At 33.4% G+C, this 18,378-nt stretch overlaps 1 protein-coding gene across 1 annotated transcript in view; it reads right to left on the minus strand.

Moving 5' to 3' along the window:
* The window catches only part of LOC132728000 (uncharacterized), a 29,517-nt gene extending 11,453 nt beyond the window's left edge, over nucleotides 1-18,064 (minus strand). The window contains exon 1 of the mRNA XM_060713601.1: nucleotides 17,888-18,064. Coding sequence (XP_060569584.1) covers nucleotides 17,888-18,055 — 168 coding nt within the window. The 5' untranslated portion in view covers nucleotides 18,056-18,064. The remainder of the gene's footprint in view (nucleotides 1-17,887) is intronic.
* Between the last annotated feature and the right edge of the window lie 314 nt (nucleotides 18,065-18,378).

The following is an 18,378-nucleotide window of genomic DNA, read 5'->3' on the forward strand; positions in this document are numbered from 1 at the left end:
CCAGTAGTTTATGAGGAGTAGTCCGGACAAGCTTTTGCGTATCTGGCAACACACAGAAAAAAAAACTTTTTATCAAAGGGCCATAACTCGGCCAAAAATCATTCAACCGGAAAACCCGTGCAATATGCGCAAGGACTTGAGCTACAGATCAATCCTGTAAAGTTTCATTGAAATTGCATTAGTGGTATAAGAGAAGTAGTCCGGACAAACTTTAAAATTAAAAATTATTAAAGGGCCATAACTCTGCCAAAAATCATTGAACCGGAAAATGCTGACAATATGCACAACTAGACTTGGTACTGATCATTCCTGTAAAGTTTGGATGAAATTGCACCAGTAGTTTATGAGGAGTAGTCCGGACAAGTTTTGTGACGGACAGACGGACAGATAGACGGACAGACGGACGGACAGACGACGGAGAAGTGATCCCTATATGTCGCCACTACTCCGTAGAGGCGACACAAAAATGCTATGATGGATGGACGGAAAGACGCCAGAAGTATAACATAATAAGCAAGTTTTTTAGGGCATATAATTAATGTACTTAATATAAGTGATCATCCTATGATGAAGTTTGACAGTTGTAAAACTATTAACAACATTAAGGTCATTTGATATTGACCTTTGTCCTTTTGGCCCCGATATAGATCTTTTATTCAATATAGGCAATCATCCTATGAAGTTTGAACACTGTAAGCCAAATGGAACTTGTGTTATGCTCCAGAAACCACAATTTTCAGTGTTAAGGTCATTGTGACCCTGACCTTTGATCTTATGACCCTAAAATCAATAGGGGTCATGTATTGGACATGGAAATGTTCATCCTATAAAATTTTACAGCTGTAGATTGATTAATACTGAAGTTGGAAATTGTGCATGACACCTTGTCATATTATAATGAGAACCTGTGCCAAGTTATTTTAATATTCCTTGACCGATGAAATGTTATGGGTGGGACACAACTTAAACACTTCACAGACTATGTTAACCTTTCACCAAGAGTGAAATTAACCTTGGTTGTTGTGCATATGGCAGTATAATGGCACTGCATCTAGTGAACATAATTTTTATTAACAAAAGTTTTAAAAAGTTTTTTCATGCTCCTGTAAAATTTGCTTAAATTGAGTTACAACCGTTTTGCGCTAAGCCCGCGATATGTGCCAAGTAATTTTTAAATAGAACAAGAGTGCCCAGAGGGAGTTATTTATAAATAGAACAAGAGGGCCCTGGATCGCTCACTTGAGAAGTAAGTCAAAAGGTCATAGTGTAGCCCATTTTCACCCCAGAAGCACAATTTGAAAACAAGGGACGGCTAAATCTGAAAACATTTTGTACACTTTCACCAAGGAAATTTTTGTGTAAAATTATTTCAAAACTGAACCAGTGGTTAAGATGTTGTTTTTTCTTTTTTTAACACTGGCAGCCAATTTATTAAACAGTTCAGCCTGTCACTAAGTGAGAGGGGAGCTAATAAAAAGATAACAGAAAAAGAGAGAGAAAACAAACGTTTTAATTGGCTGGGGATTGAACTGTCAGCCTCGATCCCCAGGGGTGGGGCCAATTTTGACCCTAGGGGTTTTATTTCAATAAACATGGTAGATATACACTAGAATATGTTTCATGCCAAAACTTAACCCTTTCCCTCATGAGCATATTGTGAAAAATGGCCGTAATCATTGAAAAGGCAACTCAAACTTGCCAAAAATCACTATTTGCGTTGATTTTTTCCATCAAAATTGATTTCAAAGTGCTGCAACTTCTCAATAGATTCAGATAGAGTCAGCGTTGATTACACATTACCTTATGATCGACCTGGGGTGATTTTTAGCCTCTCACATGTCAAAAATTTTCTTGGTTATGAGGGGGACTACCGCCCCCCCTTCAAAACCCCCAAACTGTCAGAAGGGGACACATCCCCCTTCTGGCAACCCCCTGATGTAAGTTTTGGATGGGGGCAGCGCCGAAAAAGAGCTCACTTTTTTATCAACATTTCTCAAACGAAAAGATGTGTTTGGGGCCCAAACAGGACATTTTTTCTTCACTATTTGAGGCCTAAAAGAGGGGGGGGGGGGGTGTCGAAAGTGCGTTGATTAGCTGATTAGCATATATATGAGGTAAAGGGTTAAGAATTTTCAGAAGAAGATTTTTTTAAGTTTTTTCTATATACATGTATATATAAGGAAAATCAATAACACCTGGGGCGAGGTCAATTTTGACCCTAGGTCTTTTATTTGAACACAAACAAAGATTTTTGTTTTTTGTTTTCACTATATACATATAAAGAAAATCAATAAACCCTAGGGCTGGCAAATTTTGATCCTAGGACATTTATTTGAACAACCTTGGTAGACTGTAAAAATTTGAGACATCCACTGGAAGATGTTTCATGCCAAATATCTAATCTATAGTGGTTTTGAATTGTCATAAGAAGATTTTTTATGTTTTTTCTATATGCATATAAGAACAAGATTGCATTTGTGAAAAATGCTATGCCACCGCATTAATACAACACTAAATAGTAATGTAGGAACATAATTTTTTTGTTTCTATACAAATGAAGATTGCCATAATGCATAGATCACTGACCTATCTTAAATTCTTATTATTAGATTAGTGGTTAAATCTATTGTTATTCAAATAAAAGATCAGAGTAGGAATCTATCAATGCAGTAGAGTCTAGTGAATTTGGTGGTGAAGGTCATATTCCACATGGCCAAAATTCCATGACTGTACATCAAAGGACAAAACAGTAAGACACTTTGTCAAAATCTAGGTGAGCTGATATCAAAGTTCACTTTACATCTTAACCCTTTCGCTGCCATAGGGTTATTGTTTTATTGATCACCTATTTGCCAGAGGGTTTTCTAAGAAGTTACTATATTATTAATTAATATATTTATTATTACTTGTTATTAGTATTATAATAATCATATATGTTTCCAAATCTGTGAGTATAATAATAATTATTGTCAATGGTATAATTTTCTTTATATTTATTATTATTTTTATTATTATTAATTTATTATTATTACTATTATTATTATAGAAACGGCTAAAGCCGTCCATATGGCAAATACGCCGAAAATAACAGGGACGTCATAAGCCGTCCCTATGGTAGTAAAAGGGTTAATCTGTGCACATGGTTCAAATTTCATAGCTGCACATTAAAGGACAAAAAAGTAGGTCACATCATCAAAATCTAGGTCACCTGATATCAAAGTTCAATTTTACCAATAAAAATGTGCACATAGTCCAAATTGCATGGCTGTACATCAAAGGACAACAAGAGCCACCGCCGGGCGGGGGCAACGCTCGACTTTTTACTTTTTCTAAACGCAAACATAGAAAGGTTTGAACATATCTTAATGTTTCCTTTTTATAAATTTAGTTGGTCTGTCTTGTCACATAAGTTTTGTTTATATATTTTGTATATATATATGAATAGAAACATTAAGCAAATTTCTAAAAATAGCAACATTACGCAATTTCTTAAAATAGCAACATGACGCAATTTCTTAAAATAGCAACATGACGCAATTTCTAAAAATAGCAACAATGACGCAAATTCTGAAAATAGCAACAATGATGCAATTTCTAAAAATAGCAACAATGACGCAATTTCTAAACGCAATTTCTAAAAATAGCTACAATGACGCAATTTCTAAAAAAAGCAACAATGACGAAATTTCTAAAAATAGCAACAATGATGCAATTTCTAAAAATAGCAACAATGACGCAATTTCTAAAAATAGAAAAAATGACACAATTTCTAAAAATAGAAAAAATGACACAATTTCTAAAAATAGCAACAATGATGCAATTTCTAAAAATAGAAAAAATGACGCAATTTCTAAAAATAGAAACAATGACGCAATTTCTAAAAATAGCAACAATGATGCAATTTCTTAAAATAGAAAAAATGACGCAATTTCTAAAAATAAAAAAAAATGACGCAATTTCTAAAAATACAAAAATGACGCAATTTCTAAAAATAGAAACAATGACGCAATTTCTAAAAATAGCAACAATGACGCAATTTCTAAAAATAGAAACAATGATGCAATTTCTATAAATAGAAAGAATGACGCAATTCTATAAATAGAAACAATGACCCAATTCTTTAAATAGAAACAATGACGCAATTCTATAAATAGAAACAATGACGCAATTCTAGTTGTTGTTGTTGTTGTAAATATATATATAAATAGACACACACACACACCAATAAATATATAATTATGGTCATTTAATGCACAAATCTGAGAAAATTCAGTAATTTAACCTTCAAGGTCAAGGTCATTAAAGAGCCCAAGCAAATTTGGGTTTGATAAACAACAAGGTCTGGTCCTTAAGAATGTTCTCTTATAATATGAAGTTGATCCCTTCAATAATAGCAAAGTTACAGTCAGTTACCGCCAAAACAATGAAAATTTCAATAATTTGACCTTCGTTTGTTTGTTTGTTTCATTTTACGCCTTTTCCAACACTATTTCAGTCATATAGGTGGGTCGTTTCCGAACCATCGTTCCAGGAGAGTTACACCAGTACTAGACTACCTTCCTCCGTGCATAACTACCAAAGCATCTCCCGGGGATCAAACCCACGCCAGAGAGGTAACTGGATTAGAAGTCATCGACTCTAACCCCTCGACCACGGAGGCGGTAATTTCAAAGACAATGTCATTAATGAGTGAAGGTCAAGGTCTTTCGGTATATTTTTAACAGTAATCTTTGAAGATTATTATGTTCAAGTTTCAAGACAATCCATTCAAAAATAACAAAGTTACAGCCAATAAAAGCCAAAAAAATGAAAATTTCAATAATTTGACCTTCAAAGTCAAGGTCATTTATGAGGGAAGATTATTATGTTCAAGTTTGAAGACAATCCATTCAAAATTAACAAAGTTACAGCCAATAACAGCATGAACAAGCAAAAATTGGACTTTTAACCTTGAAGGTCAAGGTCATTTATGGATGAAGGTTAAGGTTAGTGTGCTCTACTGAAAGGTCTTGTCCAAAGGGTTGTTGTGGCCAAGTATGAAGACAATACACCCAGAAATAAAAAAGTTATGATCCAGGTACAAGTTTGCGGACGGCAACGGCAACGCCGACCTGACTATAACAATACCTCTACTCTTTTTTTTAAAAAAAAAAAAGTCGAGCTAATAAAGTAGGTCAATGTCCCCTTGGGCAAGGCAAAATTTTGACCCAAGGGTTAAATTCAAACAATCTTGATACAGGTCCACCAAACAACATTTTGTGTCAAATATCTATAGCAGTAGCTTTCTCAAATTCAGAAAACATTTGTTTAAGTTTCTGTTTTTACTATGTGTACATAATGAAAATCAATGCCCCCAGGCAGGGCCAATTTTGACACCAGGGGCAAAATTTGAACAACTTTGGTAGTGGACCTATGGATTATATTATAAAGCAAACTTCAAAGCTCTAAGCCTTGTACCTTCAGACAATAAGATTATTAATTTTTTACTATAATGTACATAGTGAAAATCAATGACCCCCGGGGAGGGGCCAATTTTGACCCCAGTGCTATAATTTGAACAATCTTGGTAGAGGTTCACTACACATAGTCTCATGCCAAATATCTAACCTCTACCCTTTGTCAATTCAGAGAAGAAGATTTTTCAAGTTTTTAAAATGGTAGCAAAATTTCAGACCCTGATGCTGTTAATTGCAAATGCCGAAAGTAGTCCGCTTTTTTTAAGTGGTTACTTCCCCTTATATGTACACTAACGCCGAAAAATTCAGGGGAGATCACTGCGTAAAGATGGTCATTAATTTTCAAGCAAAATAGTTGCCGGATGGTAGAAGATTTCTAATATTGTTTTATTCTTTATAGATACACATGCTTATAGTAAGCTCCATGATTATTTACATCTGTGTTAAACGATAGTAAGTGTCGTTACAAACCCTAATTTAGAATAATATGGTTTTCTTCAGGCTGTTAACATATAACTTCACCGCGGCCGAGGGGTTTTCCTGCTCGCTTGCTTAGGAAGCGAGAGGTCTGGAGTTCAAATCCCAGTTAAGGCAACTCATTTTTTTTTCCAAATTATTTAAGTCAAATAAACATTGAATTGAATATCAGTGTTGCAATTAGTCTTATAGCCAATTACTACAATTTTAACGCTGGAAAGCATTGGTGGCACTATACAAAAACAAATTGGTTTATAATCTCACAACCTTCACTTTTCTGACATTCTGAGACCCGAACAAATTCAGCGCCTTCTGTGCTTTGATTATTATATACATATAAGGAAAACTATCGCCTATGGGACAGGGCAATTTTGTCACTAGAGGCATAATTTAAACAACTTTGGTAGAGGACTCATAGATGATATTATATACAAAATATCAAAGCTCTAAGCCTTCTACCTTCAGGCAAAAAGATTTTAAGTTTTTAATATATGTACATTATAAGTGACTGAAAATCAATTACCCCCTGGGCAGGGCCAATTTCGACCCCAGGGCTATAATTTGAACAATCATGTGAGAGGTTCACTACACAATGTTTCATGCAAAATATCTAACCTCTAGCCTTTGTCAATTTAGAGGAGAAGATTTTTTTAAAGTTTTTACTATATACATATAAGAAAAACCTATGACCCCCGAGGCGGGGCTAATTTTGACACTAGAGGCAAAATTTTAACACCTTTGGTAGAGTACTTATAGATGATATCATATACCAAATATCAAAGCTCTAAGCCTTGTACCTTCAGACAATAAGATTTTTTATTTTTTTACTATATGTACATTATAAGTGAAAATCAATGACCCCAGGGCGGGGCCAATTTTGACCCCAGCCCAGGGCTATAATTTGAACAATCTTGGTAGAGGTTCACTACACAATGTTTTATGCAAATTATCTAACCTCTGGCCTTTCGCGGGCTTAGCGCAAAACGGTTGTAACTCAATTTCAGCAAATTTTACAGGAGCATGAAAAAACTTTTTAAAACTTTTGTAAATGAATCAGAATGAAAATGTTTTATTATATACTTATAAATGAAATATTGAGAAATATTGATGAAATAAAATGCGTATTTTCATTTTCCGTATTTTCACTGTAAAAATTTATTTTTCACTGCAGTGAAACATATTTTCCGTATTTTCACTGGTGTCTTGCCGGACTACTTTCTTTTAAATTCTACCAGTACACAAAATTTAAGGGAAAGTTTTTCAAATTTTATCGCAAAAAAGAGAAAAATGTACATAATAAACAGAAAATTCAAGTTTTTTCTATAAATACATGATTTATTTTCATCTTGTGGCATGAAAATTACCATATTTCACTCGTGGCTACCGCCACTCATGAAATATTTATTTTCATACCACTCGATGAAAATAAATCATGTTTTTATAGAAAAAACTTGAATATCCTCTATTTATTTTAGGAAAATGTATACATTTTAGTTAAGGAATTAGAAACAAAATAAGAAAAAAGAAGCAAATTATTTTTGAAAAAAGATATTTGAATAAGTTCAAGTTACAACCGTTTTACAAATAAAATTTTGATAATTTGTTACATATTTTTTTGTGCAAAAGGGTAGTATCTCAAGTTACAACTGTTTTCCGCACAAATTTTGAGCAAATTTAATTATTTTCTTAGTATCTCAAACTCATATCTTTTTTATAGGATTAAATAATTGGATAAAATAAAACATTACTTCTAAATCACATAAAATATATGTAGCCATTATAAAATAAGATTATAATATGTGCAAGTCGTGTTTTGAATGATGAAAATAATGAAAGTAAGAATAATCAGTAATAAGTTTGAAGAGAATGAATGTCCTCAATAGAGAATAATATAGCCTATACCACTTTATTTAAAAATATATTATATATAAGCTAAAATTATTTTTGATGGTAATTATAAATTTATATGCTATTCTATAGAATGGTATAAATGCTATCTTAGACACATGTACATGTATTTCAAAATAAAAAGTAAGGTTTAGCCACCCTTTCAGCTGCTGGGCATTTAATCCTTACCCCAATTGATATTATAAAATTATGGACTTCAATTTTAGCGAAATCATTCAAAATCTTTTAGATTTCAAAATGTTTTAAAGGATAATTACGCTGGCTCTAATCTTTACTGGTTGCATGATAGAATGTGTGACACCATTAGCAGGTTTAGAGTTTAAGCTGTAACATTTGAAAAATATTTGTTTGGAAATATGACAGAGACACCATAACAACTGTGAATACAAGGTCCTCATAATGATGTGTCTTGACTTAAAGCTACAGTCTCACTGACATCCTGGCAGGGCCCTGGCAGACGTCCGGGGTGATCAGGGGCTCTACCGGGAACAACCAGGGTACATCCGTAACTCTGCCGGCAACATTTGGGATGATCTGGGAACATCCGGCATTGGACCCTGGATGGAATAAAATATTTAATATCACCAGGGTGGTCTGGGAAGTAAAGCTTTGCAGGCTTCATCCTAAGCTTTGCCGGGAATGACCAGGGTTACACCGGGGAAGCACTGTAGCTCTGCCGGCACAAACCGGGGATGATCTGGGGTATGATATAGCCAGTAGAGCTACGGTAGAGCCCCGGTGAATGCTGGCAGAGCCCCGGTAAATGCCGGCAGAGCCCCGGAGGATGCCGGCAGAGCCCCGGAGGATGAAAATGGAGCTACGGTTGATCAAGGTAGAGCCCCGGCAAAGCCCAGTTCATTTCAAAAGAATCACAACAATTTGCTATGATTGCACTTGTTTGTTTTAAAACCCTTCCCATTTCCCTTCTATCCAGTATTGCATCATGAATTACTGCTCTGGAACACTAGATATTACATTAAATAAAAATTACGTATCAATGTTATCATTTTCGCACGTTTTCAATCTACCAGGGGTACTGGGCTCTGCCTGGTTGGTCCGGAGCGCATCCTGGTTGGTTAGTTGGGAATTACTGTAGTGCTGCCAGGGTTAGTGTGACCGCAACAATAATTTTACCCCGGATTGTCCCGGATCATCCTGGTAACTTACCGGGTTGGTCCTGGGCTCTGACGGCAGTAAGTGAGACCACAGCTTAAAATTGATGGGTGCTGATAAATCAATTTCTACTTGTTTCAGTTATAATATCAATTAAATGTACTTTGTCCTTCTGAAAGTTCATAAAATCTTAGAATACCTTTAAATTACCTCAACCCACTGACCAGTTCACATTAAATTTGCAGAAGTTGTACATTCTATATGTAAAAATTTTCTTTTACTTCTGGGCATATTGTGGTTGGTAATATTGTCCAACAATATTGTCCTTGATCTTCATTAACTTTCATAAAGGTCATTGAATAAACACTTGTATCAAACGAATATATCTTCACATGTCAGTAAGGTGGTATATTTGTATAGATGCCAGGCTACAGATCTGAAGGTCTCTGGTTTGATTCCTAACCAACACTGCGTTATGAAGTCACACTTCTTGTGTTTTTGTTTTTTTACTTAATTATTGCAAGAATTGAATTAATTTGAAATTGTTTAAATATATCTACTTTTAGGATAACTTAAGTAGTCTGGTGTTTCCTTTTGTCTTATCAAGATGTTTTCGTAAGGACTCAGACATACGGACTTTGGACAATCGCAAGTTTTTCTCTAGAACGCATATTTTTCAATGGTTTCTTGGTGACATTATGCAAATGTATATGGTTTAGCGCATACACACTACAGATGTAGTTAATATAAAAGTACACAGATAGTATACACAAAAAAAAAAATGATTTGCACGAGTTATAAGAGAAGGGCAATTTTAAATTAAAAGAAATAAAATGGCTGAACCAGGATTCGAACCTACAAGTTTAAAATGTCTATAATGTCTTGAAGCAATGTCTTAATTACTGCTTGCGCTAAGAGGGATTCTTAATTAAGATCATTTAACAACTGGTTATATTATTAATTATAAAGATTGTTGAGAGGTTATATGGCCCTATATAAACCGCTGTTTGTAAATATAACCCCAGCCGCCAGGGGAGGGTTATATTGCAAACATCCATTTATATACGGCCATATCAACAATGTCAACATGTCAACAATCTTTATAACAATTTCTTAATACAGTAAGCATTATTTTTTAGAGAAATAAGTAAGATGTTTTTATGAATCGACAGCAGCTGTGTATATAATTAACAAATAATACATGGCCTTGAGGGCAATATGCAAGTTTACGGACTGATTGGTCAGACTGAGGAAGGTATATGGCTCGAAGCGCAGCTGAGGGAAATATACCTTCCGAGGTCTGACCAACCAGTCCGTAAACTTGCATTTTGCCCGAAAGGCCATGTTTTATTTGTTATATTATACCGAATCTAAATTATTTCATCCCTTTTGTTGCTGACATTAACACTATAATTTGCTTTCTAATAATAATTTATTTGTTCAGTGTGTGAAATATCTCAAACCCTAGTCGGATTTATTATTATTATTTTCATGCGATACAGCAAAAAAAAAATCATGCTCTTCTTTTGTTATTCATTTTTTGTTTATCAGATAAAACAGGCAAAAAACCCGAACTTTAAGATTTTGAATGACATCATCCAGTCCATATAAGAATTATGGACCGCCCCCGGTCTGTATGCGGTTTATGGACCGGATAACGTAATATTAAATATAGAATGACGTATGCAAATGAGGTATAATATAACTATATAAACGTCACGATTATCCAATGAAAAGCGACGTTACAAACATTCAGTATTATAAAAATTCATAAAGATTTAAAAGTAGATCAAAAGTTTACGAATTTACTGGCTATAGGGTCAAATGAAGAGTGCATGGTCAATATTGTTGGAAAAAAAACCTACCCCTGTCTGTCTGTTAGTGAACAATTTGTTTTTTATAAAAATAAACTGCTGAATCTCTGTAATGGATTAGCCCTGCTTTGTTTTTGGAATAGTCAATCAAATCAATCAATCAATCAATAATTGAGCCGTCCACAGTACAGAACTTGAACTAACAGGTTTTCAGGCTGGCCTGGATCTATACTTGTGGCAAGAACTGATCATTTTCTGTTCCAACATGTGAAGGGTTAAATACTTTATAGATTGTCATAACAAACTAATTACGGAATTAAAACTGGATGTTTTAATATTTAAACATGGTCCTCTTCAAATCTGGTCTTACCCTATATTTGTGATATAGAGTTTAATATGGACTTCTTTTAGGCATTTTAAAAGGCTTCATATTATAAACTCTAAAGCTATGTTTTTGCTATTTTTATGTTTCAAGGCAGTGTCATTCTATGGTTCCTTTTTTAGTTTGTCATTTGCTTCAATGGTTTGTTTGGGGATTTTAACAATAGTCTTGGTTCCTGCCACTTTGTCCATTCCCTTTTCAGTTATTCCTCATTGTATTTCAAAGTGTGTCTTTAGTCTGTAAAGCTGGAGATTAAAACCCCACTCTCCCTCCTTTCAATTTGGTCCCATATCCCCGTCCGTTCTTTTATCTTTAATTATTAGTCGCCGGTAGAAACCGGCGACTATATTTGTAATAGTTTAATATTATACCTATGGTAGGAGAAGCCCTTAAAATCTGAAAATAAAAGCATATCAAACATTGAACAGTTAAAGACAACAATTATTTTTCAGTAATCACAAAAAATCAAACATATGATAACTTTGCTCAGTGGAATGAAATATGCACATATTGACGTCTTAAAAAGCAACATTACAATTTTCATAAAATGAATCAATAACGTATCCCCAAGGATCAGTCATTGAATATTAGAGATACTTTTACTTTTTTCTGTGTGTCAAGCATTGCTATTTTATAATATATAAATCATGAATGATATTTGAAATGACACTTTAGAATTATTTGGTTGTTTATTTTTTATGAGACCTTTTATATTACATTGTTTTATCTAATTATAAACAAATGCTCCCTGGTCTTTCGTAAGAATCACGTGACTACATGTTTATATATGTTGTACATGTATATCGTTATAAAATCTATTAATAGTTACAGATTGCTGATAAGAGAGGTATCTTGTCTGGTAACTGATAAGATGTAAATCATTGTAATTTTGTACAGATAATTACATAAGTTATTTTTCATTAATCAGGTTCATACTTTATATCATTAGAGAAACCTGTTTACATTAAAAATACATTTTCAAAACCTTTTCCTTTCTTCTTGGTAAAGGGTTTAACTTGGCCCTTTCTGTCAAACATTCGACAAAAAAAGTTCAATTGTTTAGTTTAGGTTGAACATCCCAAAATAATGGTATGCTTAAGAGGCACATTATTGAAATATATAATGGTAATCGTTGATTTCGGTATATTCCGTCGGTTTCCGTCACGCAGGTTTCCAAAACGGTATGACGTCAGGGGTCCGGAATCGTATTAGATACATAGAAAAAAATAATAAACTATCTTTGTGTTGATAGTTTATCGCACTGAAAGGCAATTAAACGTTAATTTTATATATCGTATGTAACGATTGGAATACGTGTATTGATTTCAACTAAATTATATATTTTTTCTATAGCACATAACAATGATGTACAACACTTTTACAATAAAATTGTATTGTTTCATGTAATAATTAAACATATATATTTTCATCGTCACTTTGCAAATATTCGATGATCGGTAATCATTTGTCAGTAATTATTATCTGAATCTGAACTAGTAACCTATACGGATTTCAATGTATAACAGTATATGTATAAAGTAAAATTACAAGAAGAATTACCAGCATAGCACTTGCCTTACAAGCCTCAGTGGCAAACATTACTCAACTCATTGTTCCTCTTATTTTTATACTTGAACCATTAAACTTATATTTTCTTATATTTATGATAATACAATCATTTTTCTATCCGGCGACTTGATGCTTTAGCATCAAAATCTCTACTTGTACCTTTATGATATACTATAGCAGTTTTCTAAGCCATTCACAATAATAATATGGTTTTTGAGAATGTAAGATGCTTGTACCATGAAGAAAATGGTGATAAAAGTAATATAATTTGTCATAAAAGTAGCAAAATGTAATCAAAGCACTGGTAGTATTGACTTCCACAAAGAATACTAATTCACTGTACATAACTGTACTTCTTTCAAAATTGCATAAGATGAAAAAGATTGTTCAGGTAATTTGCCATGAGTAACTTTCTTGATAAGAACACTAAGATTTAGAAACTTTTGAGAAATAAAAATAAAAGCATTTCTGAAGCATTATGGGTCTGAGCTAGGTGGCCTTGACATACCTTCCATGAACAGACTTAATGTGCCTACAACAATTTAAGTTTGCTACTATGAGCATAAACTGAAGATATTCTGAATTAGATCTACTTGATGTACTTGCATTATTTTTCAAAATATGGAAACATTTGTCTGCCCTGTAAAAAGTCTAGCGCTAATTTTCAATCCATAAGGGGGCTAAATCTGTCCACCTTGTCATTTTATAAACTGTATGTGTTGTTATTGGGGTAGGTGAGGGGGGGGGGGGTGGGGGGGGGAGAAATATGGACATTTGTCCTTCAATATTTGAAAGTTATTTCATTTACTTAATATCAAACAATTGCTTATTGTGGCAGCTAGTGGATCTTTTTCATTCATTGGAATTAATTTATAAGATTGAAACTATTTATAGTGTAATATACATTTAAATATATTTCATGAAGATAATAATTATAAAATCAAAATTCAGTTGTTTTTTTTTACCAATATTTCAGGTTTAATTAGGATATATCAAAACAAAAACCTTTTCTACTGTCTTTATATCCTCCTTTTCATGTGATGATTCAAATAAGACAAACAGAATGCTAATTTACTTCCATTGCACTATCAGAATTTTCAGCGCAAAAAGGTTGTAACTTGAGATACAACCATTTTGCCCTGAAAATTAAGAGCAATTTGAGTTACAACCTTTTGACAAATATTGATTTAACTTGTTAATTTTCAGAATCCATTTAAAATACTTACTGAGGATATGCATAACCACAAAATACATTGAAAATGTCAAAAATGTTATTTTGTGGAAAAAAGTGAGTTACAACCGTTTTGCGCTAAGCCCACGCTTTGTCAATTTCGAGGAGATGATTTTTTAAGTTTTAACTATATACATATAAAGGTAAACCTATGACCCCCAGGGCGTGGCTAATTTTGATGCAAGAGGCAAAATTTGAACAACTTTGGTAGAGTACCTATAGATGATATACATATACCAAATATCAAAGCTCTAAGCCTTGTACCTTCAGACAAGAAGGTATTTTAGTTTTTACTATATGTACATATAGTGAAAATCAATGACCCCCGGGGCTGGGCCAATTTTGACTCCAGGGCTATAATTTGAACAATCTTGGTAGAGGCCTACCAGACAATGCCTTATGCAAAATATCTATGCTCTAGGCCTTGTGGGTCTTTACAAGAAGATTTTTTAAATTTATTCTTACAATTCATTTTGGTTGCCATGGCAACCAGATTTCTGCATGGAATGAAATTCTTTGAACAACTTTGGAAGCCCTTCACCCAAGGATCAATCCTGCCAAGTTTGGTTGAAATTGGACTAGTGGTTTTTCACAAGAAGATTTTTTAAGTTCAATATAAATTATAATCTATATAACACACACACACACTCACGCACGCGCACACACACACGCACACACACACACAGGTGAATCGCTAAATGCCACCGCATTGCAGATGCTGCGGTGGCATAAAAATCAATGACATCCTGGGGCAGGGGTCAATTTTGACCCTAGGTGTTTCTTTTGAACAAACTTGGTAGACATCCACTAGAAGATGTGTCATGCCAAATATTTAAGCTCTACCTTTTTTTTTGATTCTCACAAGTAGATTTTTTAAGTTTTTACTATATACATATTAGGAAAATCAATGACCCCTGGGGCGGGCTAATTTTGACCCTAAGGCTTTTATTAAAACAAACTTCGCAGACATCTACTAATAGATTTTTTCTGCCACATATCTAAGCTCTAGCTCTTTTGGATTGTCACAAGAATATTTTTTTTAGTTTTTGCTATATATATATAAGGAAAATCAATGATCCCTGGGGCAGGGCCAATTTTGACCCTAGGGCATTTATTTGAACAAACTTGGTAAGATTATCCACTAGAAGATGTTTCATGCCAAATACCTAATCTATAGCGGTTTTGAATAAATGCCACAAGAAAATTTTTTTAAGTTTTTACTATATGCATAATTATAAGGAAAATCAATGACACCCTGGCACTTACAAACTTGCTTGCATGATTTCAGTCGGCCATATTCCCTAGCCATGAAAGATAACTCCCTGTTTTCCCTGTCTAAAATCCAACCAAATTATTCCCCTTTCAAATGAACTTAAAGAAGGGACCTTTTAAAAAGACTTTGTATTTATTTATTCGATTTTTTGTTCAGAAACGGACAATTTTTTCTTTACCTTTGTTTAATTTGCTTTCTATCTATATATGGTTCCTATGGTAAACATATGAGTTTTGATGGTAAACAAATGAATTTTCTGAACCGAAAGTAATCTAACACACAGCGTTGCTGTCATCACATGTAAAAAATACATTAAATCGGTAAGAATATTGAGATATTTGTTTGACTATCAGTTATTAATATAGAAAAAACTATATGTAGTTTTTGTGTATTGTTTTAATGTGTTTGTCTGATATTTTAGTTGTAAAAGCCATGTACGCTTAGTGTCGCTTCATAGCAACCGAGTTTAAAACGTGAGCGGTAACTGAACGAGATATGGCAAAGCGCATGCTCGCGCACTGACTTCCGCTCTATCGAAATACTGCATATACGTATAGCGAAAGTTCGTAAGTGCCTGGGGCGGGAGTCCATTTTGACCCTAGGGGTTTCATTTGAACAAACTTGGTGGACATCCACTATAAGATGTTTCATGCAAAAAATCTAAACTCTACCTTGTCTGGATTTTCACAAGAAAAGTTTTTAAGTTTTTACTATAATATTAGGAAAATCATTAACACCTGCGGCAGGGCAAATCTTTACCCTAATGCTTTTATTTGAACAAGCTTGTTAGATATCCACTAGAAGATGTTTCATGCTCAATATCTTATCTATAGTGCTTTTGGATTGTCAGAAGAATATTTTTTTAGGTTTTTACTTAATATACATATAATGAAAATCAATGACCCCTGGGGCAGGGTCAATTTTGACCCTAGGGCATTTATTTAAACAAACTTGGTAGACATCTATTAGAAGATGTTTCATGGCAAATATCTAAGCTCTACCTCTTAAGAAGATTTTTTTAAGTTTTAGCTATATTGTAACATATAAGAAAATCAATGACCCCTGGGGTGGGGCCAATTTTGACCCTAGGGCTTTTATTAGAACAAACTTGGTAGACATCCACTAGAAAATGTTTAATGCCAAATATCTAAGCTATAGCTCTTTTGTTTTTTTAAAAGAAGACTTTTTAAGATTTTTGTAAAAAAATCTTTTGGTTGCGGAATTTAATTCTTTGCACAACTTTGGGAGAACTTCATGCAAGAAACATCCCTGCAAAGTTTCAACAAATGGCCAAGTGCTTTAGGAGGAGAGGTTGTTTAAAGAAATTGTTGATGCACGGACGGATGAAGATGGACGATGGACAATGGGCCATCACAATTGTCCTCAGGTTAGCTAATAAAAAATGTTGCCAAGTTATTTTTATACATTAAAAATCAGTCTATGGATAGTTACAAACCTTGACAGAACAGATTACATTGTTTTTGATGCTGCTCTTATACTTGACTTCCTAATTTATATTTGACAAGGAATATATTAGCATCATTTCTGGTTTTTATATTCAAATTTCATGGGGGCGTTTTCTGGACCTTTTTCATTTTGAATAAAATTAGGAACATGTAAGAAATGTGAATATGTTTCTTTTTTTTTTTTTTTTTTTTTTTCCTTTTTTTTAAAGAAATAGAATTTTGCAGCATTTTCTCTATGGTTTTCAAAATTACTGATTTTCCCAGATAGGAGCCAGGGGTGTAGCTAAACTGAAATTCACATGATGCACACTCACCCGGGGAAAAGAGATAGACCGACTGTCAGACAGACAGACAGACTGAGGGAGCCCATTTCTTTATCCCCATTTTTACTTTAAAGGGAAACACAGGCAAATTTTTCATTTCTTTGTTTTGAATTTTTCATTCATTATTCTGTAAATTTTCTCAAAATGAATACACTAGACACTCATTTGAAAAAAAAAAATGTCCATATAAAGAATAAAATGGTGGTTTCTTAACTTGACCCACATGAGTCAGGTTAGAGTGTTAAGATTTCACAATAGCTGTCACAGTGAACTCTAGAAAGGTTAAGGAACATGTCAAATGAATGGCTTAGACTTGTTTCAATCATACAATATCCACAATATCTGTTATTGTAACTTCAAGAGTTTATTCAAGTCACGTGACTAGTTTTAAAACTACTCAGTGCAGTGTTTTTTTTCTCTTCTTTGGGAATGGTGCCGGTACCAGACTGATTGTGGGAATTTTGAACAGCCATTTTGGGAATTTAAACATTGAAAATTGGGAATTTTAATGTCTATTTTCTATTGGGATCAGTACAGTTTTAGGGTAGTAATTATATAAAGAAAAAAAACACTGCAGTGATTCTGTCGGTGTCTAGATTTTGGTCAACATATATAGATGTATTTAGGCTTAAAACCCAAATTATATAGAATTTATACAGAAATTCATCCTTAGACTTTCCAAATTGTCATTTTAGCGAGATTTGAGTACATAAGATCATTTTAATATTTTTGTCATTAATTTGCTTGAGTATCCCTTTAAAAAGGTGAGATGGCAACAGCAACAGCAATAGCAATGACAACATGAAAATTAATATATATTTTTTTATAAAGTGTTATCAAAACTATTTTGAGTAACATTTTTAACTTCATCAAACCTTTTTCAAAATGTCATGCAGATCAGAAAATGTCTTCCACACGTTTTTGTCTTTTCGAATTGTCTTACAAAGCTCATCTGTTTTGTTCTGTTTCAAATCCTCGTCAACTTTTTCAAAAAATACTTTCAGATTTTTGACCCTGCTTTTCCCTTTTGCTTGTGCTGCCATTCTTGCAGTTTACCTTCAAGAACAAAAATGACTTTTAAGAAATTAAAACATGAACTTCATTTATATTTTTCAATATAGATCAATTGTAAATTAAAGTAAAATGGTCTGTATTAAATCGAAGATTTGTAGTATAATAAATAAGTTGATAATAAGATTAGTATCTTGTATCAGACATAACAATGAGCCACAAAATAATCACATATGCAAGTTGTTGACAAATTTGAGATACATAATCCAATAATACATAATCTATAATTAGCATAAAATAAATTGTTCTACAACAATATATTACATTCATTGTATTAATGTCATGATACTAAATG

Source organism: Ruditapes philippinarum, unplaced genomic scaffold (assembly GCF_026571515.1).
Source record: "Ruditapes philippinarum isolate M1 unplaced genomic scaffold, ASM2657151v2 ctg769_1_1_1_1, whole genome shotgun sequence".
Taxonomy (NCBI): domain Eukaryota; kingdom Metazoa; phylum Mollusca; class Bivalvia; order Venerida; family Veneridae; genus Ruditapes; species Ruditapes philippinarum.